The 22,375-nt window shown below is 36.1% G+C and overlaps 1 protein-coding gene across 2 annotated transcripts in view; it reads right to left on the bottom strand.

Annotated features, from left to right (window-relative positions):
* The window catches only part of LOC106468717 (connectin-like), a 46,244-nt gene extending 24,238 nt beyond the window's left edge, over positions 1–22,006 (bottom strand). Inside the window, exon 1 of one of the 2 annotated variants that reach the window (XM_022397085.1) lies at positions 20,539–22,006. In XM_022397085.1, coding sequence (XP_022252793.1) covers positions 20,539–21,535 — 997 coding nt within the window. In that variant the 5' untranslated portion in view covers positions 21,536–22,006. The remainder of the gene's footprint in view (positions 1–20,538) is intronic. The other variant, XM_013929161.2, reaches the window with a different exon arrangement.
* Between the last annotated feature and the right edge of the window lie 369 nt (positions 22,007–22,375).

The following is a 22,375-nucleotide window of genomic DNA, read 5'->3' as shown; positions in this document are numbered from 1 at the left end:
ACTATTAATTAAATTGATCAGGGCGACATTTACCCACCCCACACTAGGGGACTATTAATTAAATTGATCAGGGCGACATTTACCCACCCCACACTAGGGGACTATTAATTAAATTGATCAGGGCGACATTTACCCATCCCACATTAGGGGACTATTAATTAAATTGATCAGGGCGACATTTACCCACCCAACACTAAGGGACTATTAATTAAATTGATTAGGGCGACATTTACCCATCCCACATTAGGGGACTATTAATTAAGTTGATCAGGGCGACATTTACTCATCCCACATTAGGGGACTATTAATTAAATTGATCAGGGCGACATTTACACATCCCACATTAGGGGACTATTAATTAAGTTGATCAGGGCGACATTTACTCATCCCACATTAGGGGACTATTAATTAAATTGATAAGGGCGACATTTACACATCCCACACTAGGGGACAAATAATTAAATTGATCATAGGGACAGGATATGAATGATTTGTTTGTTGAATTTCGCACCAAGATGCACCAAGGCCATCTGCGCTAGCCGTTCCTAAGTTAGAAGGGATAGACTAGAGAGAAGGCAGCTAGTCAACACCACCCACCGCCAACTCTTGGGCTACTATTTTACTAACGAAAAGTGGGATTGACTGTCACATTATAATGCTCCCGAGACTGAAAGAACGAACATATTCAGTGAAGGGATTCGAACTCGCGAGTCAAGTGCCCTAACCACCAGTCCATGCCAAACATAAACATGAATGATAAAGTGTAAATTAAAAAGTGATTTTTCATTGTTTAAATTCATAGTTTGTTCAACTTCATATGTATTTGTACTGGAAGTGGTATAACCGCAATTGAATATTCATCATACTTTATACAGCATGTACTGTATACCAGATATTCATCATCTGATTTCGCAATCGTATGATAAATAGTGGATGGGGTATTACCTAACAGCACTTTTCTCACGGCTGATGAATAGATTCATCGATCGGAATATGTTCGACCTTTGGAATCCTGAGACAAACATTATTTATCTACATGATGACATTAAGGTACACAAGACCAAACACGCTTTGACTGAATTACAATAACAGCTGAATCACGTCTTGTAATTATACGCAAACTACAAAGGTTTGGTATTTGGCAATCTAAGCTTCTTCTTTTTCCTTTGTTATCTTCCCTCAGTTCGGCATCGGCCTTCCTTTAAATGTCCTTTCACCCTTCCCTATCTTCCACTTTTCTCGTTCTAAATATTGTTCTAGTTCATCCATTTACCTCTGTATTCGTCTTCCTGTTTTTCTTTTCTTTTCAACTGGCTGCCACATTGTTCCCTTTCACCCACATCTATTTTCTTCTTGTCTAGCTACGTACTCTGCCCAGTTCCATCGTTTTTATGTTACCATCTCTAGTACATCTTTAACTCCCGTTCTCTCCCTTACCCAATCATTTTTCTTTATACCACCTCCCGGTAGCTCAGCGGTAAGTCTGACCCGCAATTGGCAAAGGAAAGATAGCCCTTTGAGTACCTTTGCGCCTAACAACAACAAAATAATAATAAAAAAAGCCAACTTGAGCTTTGCCCCTGGTAGCTCAGCGGTAAGTGTGAGGGTTTAAAACGCTAAAATTCGGGTTTCGTTACCGACGATATGCAGAACACAGATAGCTCATTGTGTAGCTTTATGCTTAACATAGCTCATATTTCTTAACATGCCAATTTCAGCTAATTTATAATTTTGTTTTCAATTCCTTTGTCCATTTTCCTTCCCTAATGGCACAAGTTTACCAATAAAACTTTAATTGTCAAGTTAAGATTTCGTTTTTCTGAAAAGCTCAACATTCTCAAGCACACTTCCGACCATGCTTAATTAATGCTCAAATGTCAACAGAATATTAGTTAACTGACAGATGAATAATTGCAAAGCTACACATCAAACATCATCAAGCCCGGCATGGTCAGGTGATTAGGGCGCTTGACTCGCAGTATGAGGGTTGCAGGTTCGAAGCCCCGTCCCACCAAACATGCATGCCCTTTCAGCCATGGGGGCGTTATAATGTGACTTTTAATCTCACTATTCTTTAGTAAAAAGAGTATCCCAAGACTTGGCGGTGGGTGGTGATGGCTAGCTGCCTTCCCTCTAGTCTTACACTGCTAAATTAGGGACGGCTAGCGCAGATAGCCCTCGTGTAGCTTTGCACGAAATTCAAAACAAACATTATCAACTATTAAAAAACTGAGACTAAAATGCTTTCTTGTTTGTTTCTAAGAGCATGACTGTCTTCGCCTTTGGTTCATGTTTCAGGTGTGATATCACTAAAATTAAACAGAGCCCCATTATTTCTTTCGTATTTATAAATGAAAGTATCATTTAACTTCTGCTGCTATTTTATTGTAAAATTAAATCTCCAGTTTAATTACACATCACTTAATAGAACTTATTATTAAGGCAGTGTTCCTCTAAATGACCTTAAATATACAATATTACTAGAACATTTTGACACCAAACCATATCCTGCGTTCACAACGTTACTAGAACATTTGGACACCAAATCATGTACTGTGTCCACAACAATACTAAAACATTTATAAACCAAACCATATCCTGCGTCCACAATAATACTAGAATATTTGGATACCAAACCATGTCTGCGTCCACAACATTACTAGAACATTTGGATACGAAACCATGTACTGTGTCCACAACAGTACTAGAACATTTGGACACCAAACCATGTCCTGCATCCACAACAATACTAGAACATTTATACACCAAACCATGTCCTGCGTCCACGACATTACTAGAACATTTGGACACCAAACCATGTTCTGCATCCACAACAATACTATAAATTTAGACATCAAACCATGTCCTGCGTCCACGACATTACTAGAATATTTGAATATCAAATCAGGTTCTGTGTCTACGACATAACTAGAATATTTGGGCATAAAACCAGGTCCTGTATCATCAACATTACTAGAACATTTGGGCATCAAAACAGATCCTGTGTCCTCAACAATATTAGAACATTTGGACATCAAACCATGTTCTTTATCTATGATGATTTCCTTTTGCTTCCCTTGACTATTACATATAGTTCACAATGAGAGCTCTTATTTGTTAACCTAACTCCAGCGTGTTCTCTATTACATGTTAAACGTTAATCCTTTTAACCTTCAATATAATTCACCACCAGTGCAACTGATTATCAATCCAATTGGTTATTTCAACGTGCTCTTGTCTCTTGATTATTAATCCATTTGACCTGTATTTTTAACCTACATTTTGATTTACTACCAGGACATCTAATAATCAATCCATGGATTATTACCCTCGCCCCTCTGTGTTTCCGCGCTTATCTCGAAAGCTAATAAACTTATTGTATACGAAAATTTTACACAAGATGGGAAGTCACTACTGGACAGTTCTCCCCAAATTTGGTCCGGATCCGGATTATGGATCAATTTGAAGCATTTTTTATAAGTGAGAGATAGGGCATTTTCACGGTTTTGGGTTAATAACTCTTTAAGTTTGAGACTTTTCATCACACTACAAAAAATGATCCGGATCGTTGATCTTTCTGGATCTGAGAAAGATTTCCTGAGTTTTCGAAGGTGAAATTTGATATTATCCAATATAAACGCATGCCATCTCGAAAAGGAGCGGCGGAGCGAGGGTATCTAATCTCTCCGATTTTTCTTGTTTTACCAGTTTCCTTCCTAATCTTTGAACTATTAAACTTATGTTTTGATGTGATTTATTTTTTTAGTTTAAAAACTGTCACAATATTTTGCTTGCAAGTGACGTATGGTAATCAAAGGCAATGAACTCATCTTACTCCATATATTTCTACAAAATAATGAATTTAAAAGGCAATACAACAAAAATTAAGGCAAAGAAAAGAAAAATCTAGGATGAAGTCAGCATTTCTAAGATCTATAAATAAACAAAGATAAATAAATAACAATTGGCATGGTGTGAACGCCTTTTAGAAGCTGGCGAAGCATTTTATATTTAATCATATTTGTCATAAGACATTATGTTCGTTGTATCCCAGCCGGTTTGAAGAGCTATGGATTGAGCAAAACGCGTCGTCGGCATTGGATAAAACAAATATAGAGTGGTCGAAATGCTATTATTGTACACTCTTCTAGCTGAAAATCCGCAAGGTTCTAGACGAGGATTGTAGTGTGAAAAATATAGCAGGCCTAACATAATATCTTATGACTAATATAATTCAATAAAAAACGTTTTAGAAATCTAGACGATTTTAGGTTTTAGTTTTGTTTACAGTTTACATTCAAATTACAACAGTGTATGATCCTATTTTCTAACTTTAATGTGAACGCACGAAGCTGGTTTACAATCAGTCACTTACCTTCAAAACCAAATATTTATTATAATCAACAACACTTCGTTCATTTACATATTCATCTTTCATCCTGCTGATATACGGTTATTGGTTTACGTTTTTATCTTCCACCTTACTGGTATACCGTTATTTGTTTGCATATTGAACTTTCATTCTACTGGATACCGTTATTATTTTGCATTTTGATCTTTCGTCCTAGCGGTATAACGACATTGGTTTAAATTTTGATCTTTCACCTTAGTGGTATATTGTTATTAATTTGCGTTTTGATTTTTGTCCTACTGTTATACCGTTATTGGTTTACATTTTGATTTTTTGACCCTATTAAAGTGTCGTTAGTGGTTTACATTTTCATCTTTCACTCTACTGGTATACAGTTATTAATTTACATGTTAATCTTTTACCGTAATGATATACTGTTATTAATTTTTATATTTTACGCCATTGGTATACAGTTAGTGGTTTAAATTTTCATCTTTCACTCTACTAGTATACAGTTATTAATTTACATGTTAATCTTTTACCGTAATGATATACTGTTATTAATTTATATATTTTACGCCATTAGTATACAGTTAGTGGTTTAGATTTTCATCTTTCACTCTACTGGTATCCCGTTATTGATTTACATTTTGATTTTTCTGGATTAATTTGATTTTTCACTACTGGCATATCGTTGTTGGTTCTAGTTGCTTTAGCTCTCTGTATGGTTTCATAAACGTAATGTTATTAAATTTAAAGCTTAAAAAATTGAGAAGTATTCGAATATTGACCCGATAACAAAGTTGCCGCTGTAAATGACACCACGTAGCGTGTTTAAACGTGTTACTAATATGGCTGGTATGGCTAACTGGTGAAACCTAACACTGCGTTATAGCTGAACGATTTTGTTTTATATACATACAAGTTACGAATTCTGATGATTACTTGTCTTTATCAACTCATCATTTGACTGCCTAAATCTGAGCTTTCATCTAAATGGCACTGTACATATAACAGGCGTGTAACAATCTGTACATAAGCACAAAACCCTCTTTGAAAAAAAAAACCATCTTAACATTTTTTTATCTTAAAATGACACACAATATCAATAAGTATAAACCGACACAGCTGATTCACTAAGCAGTAATTACACGGCTATGTCGAGCTGTCAGGAACACTTTATGTTTTATGTAGATACATCACTAAATTTTACCACAGGCTTTTCCTCCCCCCTCTAGAATTAAACTGTGTAAAATATAAAAAATCATGTAGTCTTCTAATAAAGGTACAAAGCAATGGCTTGTGCGTTAGGCCTGAAGTTTGGATAACTCTGGCTCATATTTTGAAACGAACAGTGGATTGCTTTTCAGCTCTCAAGTAGGTTATGATAAGACAACAATAACTTGGGCCGTATTGGCTAACGTACCAGACTGCAGATCAGAAGGCCCAATGTTCGAAACCGCGACATGTTGATGAATATGCTCAACACTTTCACCTGTAAATGCGTGTATAAAAAAACAGCAGTTAGTAGTGTTACTGAGTTAAGATGGTGCTAGTCAACAGTTCTAAATTAGGGATGTTTTTGTCTGAACCTTGAACCAATAATAAGATAAACCATTATTATTATAAACTGAATTTACCTAAAACTTCAAATGCTGGACTACTTTTATGCAATACAAGATAGTCTACTGACAAAACAAAAACTGCAACTTAACAGAAACAGTAGTAAATGCTTTGACATGGAAGCTCCAACTTGCCAGCTGATTTGAAATGAAGGTTCTCAAGGACGAAAACATTGTCTGAAATTTCCCCAAATCTTTTGGTTTTTTTTAACTATTAAAACAGCAATATAATACGAAATCCTTAACTGTTGGTGGTGCATGGTTAATAGCTGACATGCCGGGCTGCGGAACGAAAGTTTTATAGATTCGCGCAGCGATATAGTTCCCACCCCCACTTTCAGCTGTGGTTGCATTGCAAAAGTGTGACATATATTTCCATTCAGTTTAAAAGGCAAAGCCCTCGTGGCAGTGGATGCTGATGACTGGTTATCTTTTCTCTAGTTAGTAAGTCAAAATTAGGAACTGCTATGCCTGAATAATATTGTATCTGATCCGTCTGATTTTTCCATGTGTACATAAAGCACATGGAGGGTTGAAAATTCTCAAACATTAGTGCAAAAGTTAACTGATTAAAGGTTATGTCCTGACAGTGTCTTGTGACCCGTACTGAAACCCTTGTTAATGTCTTGTGACCTGTACTAAAAGCTGCTAGTAGTGTCTAGTGACCTGAATTAAAAATTATTGGCAGTGTCTTGTGATCGGAATCAATAATTGCTGCTGGTATATTGTGACATGTACAAAAAAAAAACGCTGTCGGTGTCTTATGTCCTGTATTAAAACTCCTGTCAAAGTTTAATGTTCTGTCCTAAAACCTCTGTAAATATCTTGTGACCTGTACTAAAACCCCTGTAAGTGTCTTGTGATCTGTACTAAAACCCCTGTCAATGTTCGGTGACCTCTACTAAAACCGCTAGCAGTGTATTGTAACATACTAAAATCTGCCGTCAGATAATGATAAGTAATCATGTTTCGTTACAAAATCTTACACCATTATTTGCAGACAAAAATAAAGACAAGCAGCGATCAGCGACACCATTATTGAAAAAAGAATATCCCTTAGGAACTTTATCTCCCCAGGCAAAGAAAGATAAATTACAAAGATTAGAAGCAGAGGTCCGCCTTTCTAGCAACTCGCGTGAGTTAAACGATGAATTATTAACACTGCTCCAGACTCAGCTTCTTGAGTAATTATCTGTTTAAAAGGAAATTATAACCCTAGAAACACTGAAGCGTTACACCCCCAAACATTTTACTGATAGACGCGGAAAATGTTAATTGTTGACTCTAACGAACCCACGTCAACACAGTTTATCTCAATTAGACTACGATGGACAAAAAAACCCAACAAAAACGGTCCGTAAATTGTCCAAATAATTGGTGGTAACATCTGCTTGTGAAATACCCTATTATCAAAATGTGCATTAAGGAGACCATTTGTATATGGAGATTATAAAAAGCACGCTACAAAAAAATCCCCAAACCATTAATTAAAATTTAAAGGTATCTGTCACCTGACTTTCGAATATCACAGTGGTAATGCAGCAAGTGAGGCCCAGGAAAAATAAAATTAATGGTGCTACGTGCGTTTAGTTTCGGGAGATTTTGTGGCCGTTTATGAATTTTTCAAATTAACATTGCCGATTTAAGAAAAGGTTTGCTTAAGTGATCAAATGATAGATTTGTTTTCGTATTTATACTGAAAAAATGTTGAAAAAGAAACTTTTATGTGAATTATACAATTATGATTTAGAGTCTAATAACATAATTAGAATTCTACAATCGAACTTCTTTTCTGATGAAACAAAATAAAGCGCTGAAAGATAAAATGGCGCACACTCAGGCAGACAGATAAACGTTTATCCCAGAAAAAATTTGTTTGTTTAGAAATTTTGTGCAAAGCTACACAAGGGTTGTCTGCGCATAGCTGTCCCTAATTTTGAATAGATGCACTGGAACGCCAACTTTTGAGTTTTTCTTGTCTGACCAAATAGTGGGAATTAAACTGTTTCTCTTATTATGCATCTAGGGCCTCGAAGTGAGGAACGCGATTTTACGGTAATGGGAAGCGAACCTTGGATTTTTATATTCACAGTCCGGGCACTCTAACCATCAACAACACACAAATGAAAAATGGAGAGACGGATATATAAATAAATGAAATATTAAAGAAATCACTGGAGGATTTTCTAAAGGTGAAATAATTTAATGAAAACAGAGGTGAAGGGTTAGAATGAAAAATAAAGCTAAAAGAATTGGGCAAACTAAAAGAAAGCCAAGTGACTGGGAATTCAACAAAAAAGTGCAAAATAACAATCACACCTAGTAGTTCAATACCTACTCTGTCAGCAATATATCATGTATAAGTGAAATGAAAAAGAAGCTGGAACTTTTAAAGTTCAAAATGTTATCGAATGTAAACTTGAACGTTTCTTTTCTCATAAAGTGGGGTATCTTTCGTTTAGTCCGACAATCGGTAAATTAAAGTTACTGAGGAACATAGACGAGAAAGTAAACCAATTAAATGACTTATATTTTTATTTTCCACGCTAGATTTGTCACCACAGATTAATTAGGTCTTAGATAGAAAAATGTTATACTTACATTTTTTTATGTACGATTTATGTCTATTTTGCATTCGACGTATATACCTTTTATATCCATTTCACTGGAAGAGGTCGCTTTGATTAGGGTTCCGAGCTACGGATAGGAAAGTTCAAGATTCGAGCCATGATTTATATACAATACTTTATGTCGTTTGTATGGTTAATTTTTATGGATTACGTACGAACGCAAAAAGGTTCGTCATAATGTGCCATTTCAGGTTTAAATTTGAAAACTTTCCCGGGAACCAGGATCCCTACCAGTGAGAGGAGGAGAGCCCTTTGCCCAACCGTGAGCAACTAACATTTACGCTTAGCTACGCCACCACAAAATATCGTTTTGATGGGTATAAGTTGAATATGTTTTCAACTTTTTTTTTTACTAATATGTGGGATAGCAAATGTAAAATAAATAAATAATAATCAGAGAGGAGGCTTGAAATCTAAGAAATGTTTATACAGATAGATAGAAAAACGGACAGTTGAATGAAGAAGAGTCAAATAATTTGTTTGTATATCAGATAAGGCGATGGGTGGGTATTAGGCCTAACTGGCTCATAATGAGACACGCCAAATAGAAAATGTTTTGGATGACAACGGATTGATCAGAATACATATGGATTAATAAAAACAATGAAGAAAGAGAGGGCGTACCGGATTGTGTAAAAAATGATGGCTTTTACGGGCTAACAGATGGACAATATAGAGTATTTTCTTTTTTTGTTTTCCTTTCAGTTAAATTTGAAGGCCACAAATACGTCGTCTTGCATACGTATGAATGACCACTTGTCTATACTTAAAGAGAATATGACACAGATGAGCTAAGAGAAATTGACATACACAAGTATTTACCCTGGAAGCCGCTGTCACCATTAAAGTAATGTATATATATATATATATACATATAATAGTTTAAGGTTTATTAAAGCATATTTACAGAGGCACTCGATTATATAGAGGGATGTACTGATGGACAAAGAGGAGGCTCGTAAACAAGTCTGTATATCCAAGATAAACTAATGAAACACTACATATGTTAAGTTTTTCTTGTTTGTTTTTTATGTGTGTATATATTGCGAGTACGGTACGTCTTGGAGAAATTGACACGAAGGCCATACGGTGCTTGATACGGAGTTAATCCGTTACCATTTAGGTAAAAGTAAAATACACAAACAAATTGTATAACGCAGCCAGAGACCTTAAACTATATCACTTTGAATGATGTGTCTAGTGTAATCTTCTACTTTCTAAGTAACCGTTTCGACAGATGACCTACTCACACTCCAAAGACATTTGGTAAAAGAAAAAAAAAAGACCTTTTATCCCGAATAGGAAATTTTCGCCACTTACTTAAAAAAAACTTGTGATAAATTTTAAAAGCAAATATATCAATTTTCAACTTCGATTACACTAAGTATTATTATTTAAGCGAAGAACAGTTTAAAATTACAGAGAATTTATTTTAATGATATTAAAAAACATCGCTTCGGACTGCACGTATTAGCATCTTCTCTATTGAAGTTGGTTGACAAAATATGGTCCATTATTTCACGTTTCGTCTTTTAATGTTTTTGAATGCGAGTATTATATAGCTTCAAATCTCAATATTTTATTATTTTAGATACTGGTTATACGATCAATTACATCTAAGAATGATATTTCAACGCGCCACATGTGAGCGCTGAAAGACTTAAGTTAAAATGATTAACACATGGTGTGTATAACGAGGCTAAAATTCATACTGTGATATTAGTTGCGGTGGAAATTCACTCTTGTGGTATATAACTTACAGTGGAAATCAATATCCAGTTGTGGTTCTTTATACCTGTGTATATTGTGTATCTTGAAATTTAAGTTATTTCCCGTGATACACATCTTGAAGTATATGCAATATGACGATGTACATAAAATTATATTTCCTGAATATTTTTTTAAAGAACAAACTATTTTAAGACACGTTTGAACAGAAGTATGTCACAGTATTATTTTTTAAGTAATGAAAGCTCTTTGATGCTTGGATATTATATGATTTCACATTTTATCTTGGTTTGATATCTTACCAAATATTGAATAGTTTATAGAAGTGTAAGTGTACTTAAGGAAACAAGACCTGGCTGCCAAGTTTTAGGTTAACACTTCTATTCATGACTAGTGCCCTTAAAAAGAGGAAAATAGTCATCTTTTACACATGTAGCTGGTTTCTTTTTATATGAAAGTATATAGTAAACTTGGATATTAAAAGTATAAAAGTAAAACTTCGAATCTGAAGTCAATGCGTTTGTTTTATCAGGTATAGCATTTCTGCAGGAAAAACAAAAAACTTTTAGAGGTTCTTTCTTTACATGTTATCAGACATCTTTATACATAAAATTGTGAGAACCACAAACGAAAGAAAGACATTCAGCAAATATTCAGCTTTATTGTCAAATTAGACAGAAAATAATATCAGATAGATGGTATACTCGGTTTGATGTCTTCGCTTTAGCAGTAACGATGATGTTAATGAGCCATATCTATGCCATCCACGATTCCGCTAAACTTCACCTTTCCTTCTCCAACACTCATCATGTTGTGGTAAATTTTTAAAGTGAATGAAATATACGGTTCTTATTCTTCTTCCATTTCAGTAATTGGCCAGGTTAAGGAATATGATAACAACTGTACATTGAGCTTTGGATTCATGCGTACAAGTGTAACTTGACACATGCCCATGACTTTTCTAATCGCCTTCTTTCAACCTTTGATCGCCTGACTATGTAATACAGATGTAAATAGGAACGCTAACCACGCAAGGAAAGTGGAGTTAGGCCTAAATGTAAACAACTACTTCCTCCAACATGCAGGAAAGAACAGACCAACATATTACCACAAGGTCGCTGAAGAGAGACAGAGAATTACCAATCAGGCAAACTTTTCCTATGATGACAAATAACTTTCAAGAGATTGAACTTAAACACGCAATTACACACGATTATTTCTTTTAGTTCAATTTGCAAGAGACAAAAATGAGCTATAACGTACAGTCAGACTAAAAGAGCCATTTTATTAAAGCTATTACGTTTTAAACGACTATCGTTTCTACGGTATGCGTCAACCAATATTAATATTAATTCAACAATACAGAACAGAAGATATACAAATGTGCACGCTTCAACCTTTACATATATAAACTTGACGTGTTTGTTTTGAATTTCGCGCAAAGCTACACGAGGGCTATCTGCGCTAGCCGTCCCTAATTTAGCAGTGTAAGACTAAAGGGAAGGCAACTCTTGCACTACTTTTTTACCAACGAATAGTAGGATTGATCGTCACATTATAACGCCCTCACGGCTGAAAGGGCGAGCATGTTTGGTGGGACGGGGCATTCGAACCCGCGACCTTCAGATTGCGAGTCGAACGCCTTAACCACCTGGCCATGCCGGGCCACTTGTGTTTGTTGAAACAGTTGGTTCAAAATTATATTTCGTACGAAGTAAATCTGTTACTATTTCTTTCTATATTTATGTGGAGGAATGGTAGAAGACTAAGGACTTCAGATATGAAACATTTCTTGTCGTTTTATATTTATCATAAAACAACGATCTAATTATTTTAGCAGAGTATTATTTGAAATAATTGGAACGCATGAAATTAAGAACGAGATCAAAATGGAAAATTTGAAGTAGTATCTGCATTATTGTATGTAATAGTTAATACCATTGATGTACTAAATAAATATTGAGTAAACGTACTGTTGTACTAGTTTTTTAATTAAGAAAAACTGTTAAACAAACTACTACTCAAGGTAAAATTCCCTGTTACATCCTTACGCTCATAAATCCGCCCACACAGGCATATATCTACTCCCACATAGACTTCCTCCCTCTCTCTGTCCTGAAGTGAAGCACTAAATAATTCAACTAGCAATGCAGCATTTATATTAACACATCACCGTTTCAAACCTTGCCCTGTATCTGGAAATCGTTATTGTAAATATTTACGTTTTCATACCTTTTTTTTTAAAGCAAATGTTTGAGGCTGTTTAGCCTCTATTTAGATCAGACTTTAGTGTTTTTTTTACCTTAAGGTTTTGTAAAATTTACAGTTAAAGTTATTATTTCATATTTCTTAGACCACGGCCAGTTGTTAACTTCCGAATGGAGCAAAGTGGGTGTTTTATTGTGTATATTGATGGAGCTGAAGAAGTCTTGTGAAACGAAAAATTTATTACTTTTTTAAGATTTAGGGTTCGATACGTGTGGTGGGTACAGCCGAGATAACTCATTGTGTAGCTTTGCAATAAAACAAAAAACTTTGTTAAGTTGTTTAAAAAAGAAGAAACAAAAATATGTACTAAGTTTTATCTATATAAATATAATAGTACTGTCTGTTGTATGTCCATGTGACCACTTCTCAGAGTGTGGATGGATCTTCACCAAATTTAGCTTAAATATTTGTTGTGTCCATGGGGAAGTACATACAAATTTTCAGTTTTGCATTTTGCGGTTTTATGGGCGTTTTTGTTTTACCACTACCCCACTTCCCGTGGATGGATCTTCACCAAATTTGGTATGGAGGTTCATTGGGTCCATGGAGACATATAAACAAATTTTCAGTTTTGCATTTTGCTGTTTTTATAGGCGTTTTTGCTTTTTTTTACTACCATTGCTCCCCCTTGATGGATTTTCACCAAATTTTACATGAAGGTTTGTTGGGTCTATGCAGAGATACGTGCAAATTTGCGGTTTCCCATTTTGTGTCTTGCAGTTTTTATGGGCATTTTTGCTTTTTTTATTTTTTTATTTTTACAATTACATACAAAAGAAGCAACTTTTCATGTCCTAAGATAATCTTTCATTAATCAGTAACATAACTCCCATCCAGAGGACGGGTACTCCAGCTAGTATACGATATATGTTTGTGATTGATTTAATAATTTGTTTGTTTTAGCGGAAAGCTACACAATGGGCCATCTACGATCTGTCCATCTTGAGAAGTCGAACACCGAATTTTTAGCATTGTATGTCCGTATACATACTGCTAACTCACCGGACGGCATGTAAAATAAAACAAAGTATATTTGAAGACAATAATACATAAACAAATAGTTGTTTTAAATTCGGACCACACTGTCTTAGTATTTTGAGTATTTATTTCCCGTGCACAGCAAAAACTAGGGTCGTTCTGCACTAATGTGAAAAAACTATGCTAACATGGAACCAATACCATGACATGAATACCACAAAGTGGGCCAAAGCCAAGAGAAAAACTCCACAAGCCGATTGCATTCAGTTAGTTATAAGCTCACATATCTATCTTATAATCTGGAAGTTACATCATGCTTTGTGGAGATTTTCTTATGATACTAATACAAGCTCATAAGTTTGCCATATACCTCAGATATCCTGATACTTTCTGGATAATTTTTATATTTATATGACTTTTGGTATTATTATTATACAATTTTGAATATACAAATCAGCAAGTCACGTACAACCACAGCAGATACAAAGTTGTGGTGAAATGAAAATGGTTAAGGCACTCGACTCGCAATCTGAGGGTCGCAGGTTCGAATCCCCGTCCCACCAAACATGCTCGCCCTTTCAGTCGTGGGGGCGTTATAATGGGACGGTCAATCCCACTATTCGTTGGTAAAAGAGTAGCCCAAGAGTTGGCGGTGGGTGGTGATGAGTAGCTGCCCTCCCTCTAGTCTGCTAAATTAGGGACGGCTAGCGCAGATAACCCTCGTGTAGCTTTGCGCGAAATTAAAAAAACAAACAAACGGAACTACGTATTCACCGCGTTTGGCGTTATATAGGTAGCTTGATGCCATTGAATATTTATCGTTTTCTTGGAAGTGTATCTAACAACCGTTTCTGATGCAAAATATTCATACATTCAGATCACAATAATGTGTTCTAATCGGGGGGTTAAGAATTTCCAAGACGATGATATTTCTTCTTTCTAATGGCATTGGAAAACAAAGGAATATGAATCAACTTGAAGCGCCAAGACGATCCAGAGAGAGACGTGCAACAAAATCGTACCTCAGATGTGATAAGCAAAGTTCGGCGTGTTGTAACAGGTGAAGACCCATAAGCAAAGAGGTCAGTGGCAAAAGTAGTCTACTTGCCATATCCAAGAATACGTAAACAATCAAGACCAATATCTATCTGGAAAAGCGACAAGGTGCTCCCACGACATATTCATTGAACAGGTTGTATATCTCAAGCAGTCGAAAAATGAAACAGGTATTCATTCTATTCTATATAAAGAAAAACCAGTCAAGTCGGCAGAAGCAGCGCCTGTGTATTTTTGCGTGATCGGACTATTGACATGGGCAATGAGAAACTATAATCGTCGTGGACTATATGTACTTTGGAAAGACATCGGGGAGGAGGGGTGAGCTTTGAGTATGACAGGCATGCAACGGAGCCTTTTGCAATGAAAACTACACTCATGGGCTACTTTCAAGATGCACAGCAGTTAGATGGAGCATCACCGGATGTGGCGACGGGGCGAGGCTCCTAAATAGTTTTAATATAACGTGTTCACCCTCTGTATATGCTCACAGATATTTGAACTTAAAATTACCGAAAATCAGATGTTTACCCGGATAAATAATAATTGGATAATCAGTGATAGTAATTTATATATATATATATATATATTTGTTCGGATTTTAGCAGAAAGTTGCGCATTATTGCACCTGCGCTGTGTCCGTGTCCGCAAAAAGAGAGATCTCTTCAAACTCTAACATCATAAGCCCTCAATCGTACCGATGAGCTAACGAAGGCATTTATTAATGCATAATTAATTTGTTTGTTTTAGATTTTTTGTGCGAAGCTACAAAGAGGGCTATCTGCGTATAGCCGTGTCTAATGTTTAATTGATAAACTAGAGTGAAGACTGATGGTCAAGAGCACCCACCATTAACTCCTGGGCTACTCGTGTTTGGTCAAGAGCACGTACCGTTAACTCCTGGGTTACTCATGTTTGGTCAAGAGCACGCACCGTTAACTGCTGGGCTACTCGTGTTTGGTCAAGAGCACGCACCATTAACTCCTGGGGTACTCATGTTTGGTCAAGAGCACGCACCGTTAACTCCTGGGCTACTCGTGTTTGGTCAAGAGCACCCACCATTAACTCCTGGGCTACTCAGGTTTGGTCAAGAGCACGCACCATTAACTCCTGGGCTACTCAGTTTTGGTCAAGATCACGCACCGTTAACTCCTGGGCTACTCAGTTTTGGTCAAGAGCACCCACCATTAACTCCTGGGCTACTCGTGTTTGGTCAAGAGCACCCACCATTAACTCCTGGGCTACTCATGTTTGACTGGATCGTGGGATTTGACTGTTACTCTTTTATTGCACCCATGGTTCCAAAGAGCGTAGAGCGTGTTTATGTCAACGGGACGCAAGCAATAAACTGTCCTCGGATTCACAGTCCAGGTACGCTAAACACTAGACCAATGGTTCCTAACTGAGAATCAGCTAGTCCCGATCCCAGAATTTCGCGGACTGTTTTGCTAAATATTAATTTTTCAAAGTACTTTTATGTTACGTTGTTAAACAACATACTTCGATAGGTATATTTTTAAGGCACGTTTTTCTTCAATCGTCTTGCTGACCAACACACAGTCCAGCAGTTTTGAACCATTGCTTACGGACATAAAATTAGTATAAGTGTGACTAATCCCACCGACTAAGATACTATTCTAAAAACTACACATCTTTAACGATTTCTAAGTATTGGTAACCTCCTGGTCAACAATTGCTAATTGGTTAATGTACCGAACTATGCATCAACGGGTCATTCGTTGGTTTCCTGTTCCTGTCATAGATAATAAAAAAACACGACTCTAGCGTCATAGGTTTGTTATAAAAATGACGGTCAAATCCCTTTATACAGTCAGACAAGAGTGGCCCAAGAGGTGGCGGTGGGTGCTTTTTACTAACTGCCGTTTGGGAAGGCTAGAGCTGATAGTCCTTGAGGAGCTCTGCGTGAATATCCGAAAACAAACGATAAAACAGATCGTAGTTTCATGCCAAAAAATAAGTCTGGAATAGCTCAACAAGTTGCCGCACACATCGATCGACGATCACGACGAGTGTTTGAATCTACAATTTCCGCCAGTCTACTGTAGTTCTCTCTCTCTCTCTTTTTAATATTTTCCCCAGTGCTAGGTAGGACGAGCTTGGGAAATATGTGAACAATATCTAAGCACGCTAAAACATTAAAGTTTGGATACATTTTTTTTTCTGTCTCGGGTGTTATAATATAAACATGATGTACAGTACCATGACGACGCGTGCATGATAGCTAGTTGACGCGTGAAGTTAGACTCTGCATTGCTGTAATTAGTTTGCATAAATAACAGTAGGTGTGTTTAAAGCTCATGTCCTGCATCTTTATAATGCGGGCCTGGCATGGCCAGGAGCGATCCACTCGCAATCTGAGGGCCACGGGGTCGAATCTCTATCCCACCAAATATGCTCACTCTTTCAGCTGTGCGGACGTTATAAAGTAACGGTCAATCTAACTATTCGTTGGTAAAAGAGTATCCCAAGTATTGGTGATGACTATCTGATTTTCCTCTAGTCTTTCACTGCTAAATTAGGGACGGCTAGCGCAGATAGCCTTCGTTTAGGTTTGCGCGAAATTCCAAACAAACTTCGTAACGCTGATAACATTCTTTAACTTATAGAAGCATAGATTAGTTATCAACTACTTCCTTCTGTAAAATCTAACGATCTTCACTCAAGCAGGATCTCAAATGTTCGGAACGTGAGTAACGTGACATACCGCTATTAAATATGCAACGTTCGGAACGCAAGTCACGTGACATACTTAATACGCTTCCTGTGTTTGTCTAACTTTATTTTACAAACATATGCTGTTGCACAATCGTGTATACAGTTTTTGTAACGCGTGGAGCAAATTTTATATCTGTTACTGACTACCATAATATAACACAATATTGCAATTAAAACTGTACAATGTTTCTTCTCACTACTAGAAGAAACCTTATTCTAAAAGCAAAAACTAGTCGTGATAATTGGAGTAATTCTTGAGAACTAATACCCAATATTATAAATTACTTACCACTAACATTACACCAATAACTGTATAATTATTGAAAAAGCCCAAAAGCCTAAACGTGACAAATAAGTTAAATGAATCTTTTTCAGAAAAGGAAATTATTTCCCTCAAATATTAAGTTACCATCACCCCTTACACACAAGTAAGCTGTTCCAGCCAGTAATAATTCTAAAATAAATAAATAAAAACGTGTGTGTGAAAGAGAAATTCTGGCTACAAACAAGCCTGTATTTAATATACAATAATTATTTGTAATGCTCTTCGTGTTTTTCGTCGATCTAAAACACTTTGATGATGGGTGAATGAAAAAGGTAATCTCAGGAAGATTTTAATACATGCATGTTATAGTTTAACAGATTATTGATACCTGAGGACGTTTAGAAACAAAGATCAATTTCACTTTGAAAATCATGTCGTTTGTTTTTCCAACCTGTTGAAGTGCATAAATAAATAAAATTATCATCTACTCTTTCATTAATTCTTTAAAAAATATTGACTTAACTCAACACCATATACGAGTGTGATTAAAACGTTAATGAAACATCAATACTTTGCTCATTACTTGAATTATGCATCGAAGTTGAGAAGAAAATGGGGTGGGGGAAACAGCAGGGTGTGATACGCCCTGCAGCACATACACCTGCTGCTTCAACGTTCCCGTTTAGATTGGCGACCGGCAAGGGGTATTGCCTACATCATAGACTCTATAGTTGTTGTTTTTATATACTTCCAAAGGCAATACACAACCAGTTTCAAATAGAAAATCTAATAATTTTGTCATCAGACACTTATGTTCTAATTCTGTACAGACTGTTTGGAACTGAAGGAATTGGATTTTATAACAAAAATAAAGAAAAATAACCTTTATAAACCAATACACACTACAGCCGAACACATCGGGCAGGACATGTGTAACTTACTGTTAGCAGTTCATGGAATTACATTACGTGATAGAATAAGTCGTTTCAATGGAAAAAGAGAAGACGACGACACTGGATGTATTAGAAAAGTGAAGCACTTTAAAAATGTGTGGAAAGTTCTTGTGAATTAACAGAGGAGACGAACAGCCTTTGAACAAATGTATCAAATAAGGACTGGTGCAACAGGTTTATCAATCATTTACAAACTTAGCTATACAAGACACTGATGGCTTGGAGCCTTGTAAAATAACGTTGAACAACATACGAAGAGACGAAACTGCCAATGTTTTTACACTTGGACGCAAGCATTGTCGAATAAATTTCATAAAAAAGCATGGCAGGACGATCATGGTTGGAGGAAAACTGAAACAGGTTTAGAGCCTGCACTACTGACACATACTTCCACTATAAAATGGAAAATGTAACTTGTAAAAGCTCTAGATACGCTATCAGGCAGTGTATATATCGATCTCAAGTGGAAGAGGTAATCTTCAATCTGACGGTTTAATTTCATTCGAAGTTCGATAATAAACAATCTAATTTTTTACTTCTTTGAACTTTATAGTAATTAGGAACGTAGTAATAAAGTCCAGCACGCTGACTACTAGATTATGCCTGGCTTCCTTACAAAAACCCTAACAACAACAACAACAACAACAAAAATCATATTTAATGGAGTTACTTAAAACGTTCAAGCTTGTAAAGCAATGTGTCTATTAGGCCTAACAAAATTAATTATAACCACGTTTGACTGCAGAATTTTTTCTTCACATTGTTTAAAATCAGATCTTTAAAAATTTCGAATGAAAGGCGTGTGTAAATAGTTTTACATATCTGTTTCGTCTGTCACAAAAAAAAAATCACACTGAAACGTGATTTTATTCACTTTAAGTCTTTTAAATCCCAATTACCATTCTTTATTTGAAGAGAAAGTAGAACGAACAGCCTCAACCGGAAACTAAGAATATATTACCTAATTTTGAACAATAATAAACATGCACGTCGTGGGCGCCCGCAGGAAGGGGGGAAAGGGGGGTGTCATTTGACTCTCCCTGGATTTTCAAAAAAAAAAAATACTAGATACGTAAAATTCTTATTCTGTGTTATTGGAAAATCACAAGGTATTGTATTTCGATTTCAGAATTTTTTCAAACTTGAGTTACTTGACCCCGCCTATTTTTTTTCTGCGGGAGCCCTTGATGCACGTGTATAACCTCTAGCTACCATTAATAGCGTTCAAGTGGTTTATAAGAACTTGCATTTCTCGTGCGTTGAAGATCTTATCGACCTTATTTCTTTTTATTGACACTTCTGCACTCTCATTGACTAAAAACAAAATACAGTAAGTTTTCGTTTTATAGTGAACTGGTTATTACATGTAAATAACCAGGAAAACGAGCACCAGTTGTAAGTGTAACGCTGTAAAAGCACCAGTTGTAAGTGTAACGCTATAAAAGCACCGGTTTATAGTGTTTTTGTTAACTGATAATTAGGTGCTAGATGTCATATGTTGCTGTTTTGACAATGTAAAGAAATGGAATTATTTGTAACACTTTTGTAGGGTTCATTACATTAATAAGCTATACAGGTATGATTACTTTAGTAAGGTTCATAAAGTGTTAAAAATTACAATGTGTGCGTCAATACTACTACAGCATGCATACAAGTTTACAAAAATACAGATTGCCATGGAATCTATTGAGTTTTATTGTAAGTGGTACACGCCCAACTAAGCTTTAAGAAACACAGTATTATGAAATAGCTGGGGGCTCCCCAAAAAATTATTTACAACTAAACACACACTCGAACATTTATCTGGCAGTATCTTTTGAACTTTTAATTACCAAGACGTATATTTTCAGGGGTGATGGTGGAAACATTCAGAAATTATTCTAGAGTTGTTGTTTTAAAACGTAATTATAAAGGATCAAACTTTCTGTGAGATATAAAACAATACACTTACTTCTGAAGTACATGATGAAATTATCATTAATCATACGAGGTAGGTCTTCTATCACATTACGCTGGATACTCTCTAGTTTGTTATTAGACAACTCCAACATCATCACATTGGGGCTGCCTCTAAACACGTGGGCGGGGAGCGTCCTCAGGTGGTTTCGATTCAGGTGGAGACTCATCAAGAAAGAAAGGCCGTGGAAAGCGTTGGATGCGATTTCTGAGATCCTATTTTCCTTCAGGTCAAGTTCGTGCAATCTAGGTGTACCGATGAAGACATAGTTATCCAGCTTTGTCAAGTGATTTTTATACAGGTCTAAACGGCGGAGGCTTTTCAGACCATTAAAGGTGTAAGGTGTAATGTGTTGGATCTTGTTATTCCATAGTTCTAGTTCCGTCAGGTTGGACAGATGGAGGAAAAAGTTATCGTCGATCCAGGATATGTTATTTCTGTCCAACACTAAAAATGTTAATCGTGGCAAGTCGAACAGTGTTTCCGCCCTCAGTTCTTCAATACAATTATCGCTGAGGACGAGACTAGTTATTCTCGGCAGGTGCGAAATAGCGTGTTTGTGGAGATACCGTATTTCGTCATTTTCTAAAGACAATCGACCAAGGTATTCTAAATTAACGAAGGAATTAGTAAGAAGCTCTGGTATTGAACACTGTTTAATACTGACCTCCTCAAGTTGTGGTGTTCTTAAAAGGGCTTCTGTTGGAACGAAATTTAGGGAACCGGAGGAAAGTTGAGAAGTTATCGTCAGACTAGTTAGTTTACTTTGTCGCGCGAAACCCTTCCAAACTTCATCATCTGGTTTCAAAGAATTGATGATGAAACAAGACATCCAGGTTGCTTCGTCCACTCCATCTAGATCACAGTTACAGAACATCGAATGATTGGCTATTAACGTATTGCATAGAACAGCTAATGATGCGACTCCTTGGCTCCAAACAGTCACTGACATCACTCCGAATAACAGTCCAAGAAGTGAATTTATCATCATTGTGTCAGTTGAAGTACAAACTCAATAAAGATTCCTGAAAAAAATGACCAAATAATAGAACACTAATTAATACATTTTTATGTTGTGAACATATTTTGCTTGCGAAACGTAATTATAATCATTTAACTTAATTATTTTGTCTTATGGCAAATATAATAACGTAGCCGACGAAACAGGAAGGTATTGGGGGCACGTTCCCCCAATTTTGACCCAGTAATGAAGTGCCCCTTTGAATGCCCCCCACAAATTGAAGTACGTTTCATCGCCTACGTATAATAAATAACAAATCTCTGATAAAACAAATGTTCGATAAAACCGAACGTACAGTTTCTATCAATCGGCAACATAAATCGTGTAATGTTCGTACAAATTATCGTTACAGTAGTAATTAAAAGGTTATAATATTAGAGAAATCACCCAGAGGAGATTAAATGAAAGGATTGTCGACTGGTATCAGTTTATGACTTAATTTATAATAAATAGCTAACAAATAGTAAGTAAACGAAAGTGAAATGTTACGGGTGTATGCAGAGAATTTTATATATAATTTTTGAAACAACCGATAACTTAAGAGAGAAAGAAAAAAATTCGATCGATAAACCTTCGTTAGACATTTATACCACTGAGAAGGAAAGTCCACTTCTTTCCGAAAGAGCTCTGGTTATTGAGTTTCGTTTCTGTTGATTTTATCTGTTAATCCTGCCTGCTTTGGGATATAATGAGTGTTACTTCCCTGTATCAGCAACCTAGAATGACCATTATTAGGGATATAATGAGTGTTACTTCCCTGTATCAGCAACCTAGAATGACCATTATTAGGGATATAATGAGTGTTACTTC

Source organism: Limulus polyphemus, unplaced genomic scaffold (genome assembly GCF_000517525.1).
Source record: "Limulus polyphemus unplaced genomic scaffold, Limulus_polyphemus-2.1.2 Scaffold3131, whole genome shotgun sequence".
NCBI lineage: Eukaryota > Metazoa > Arthropoda > Merostomata > Xiphosura > Limulidae > Limulus > Limulus polyphemus.
This window is presented reverse-complemented; position numbering and strand designations above follow the sequence as displayed.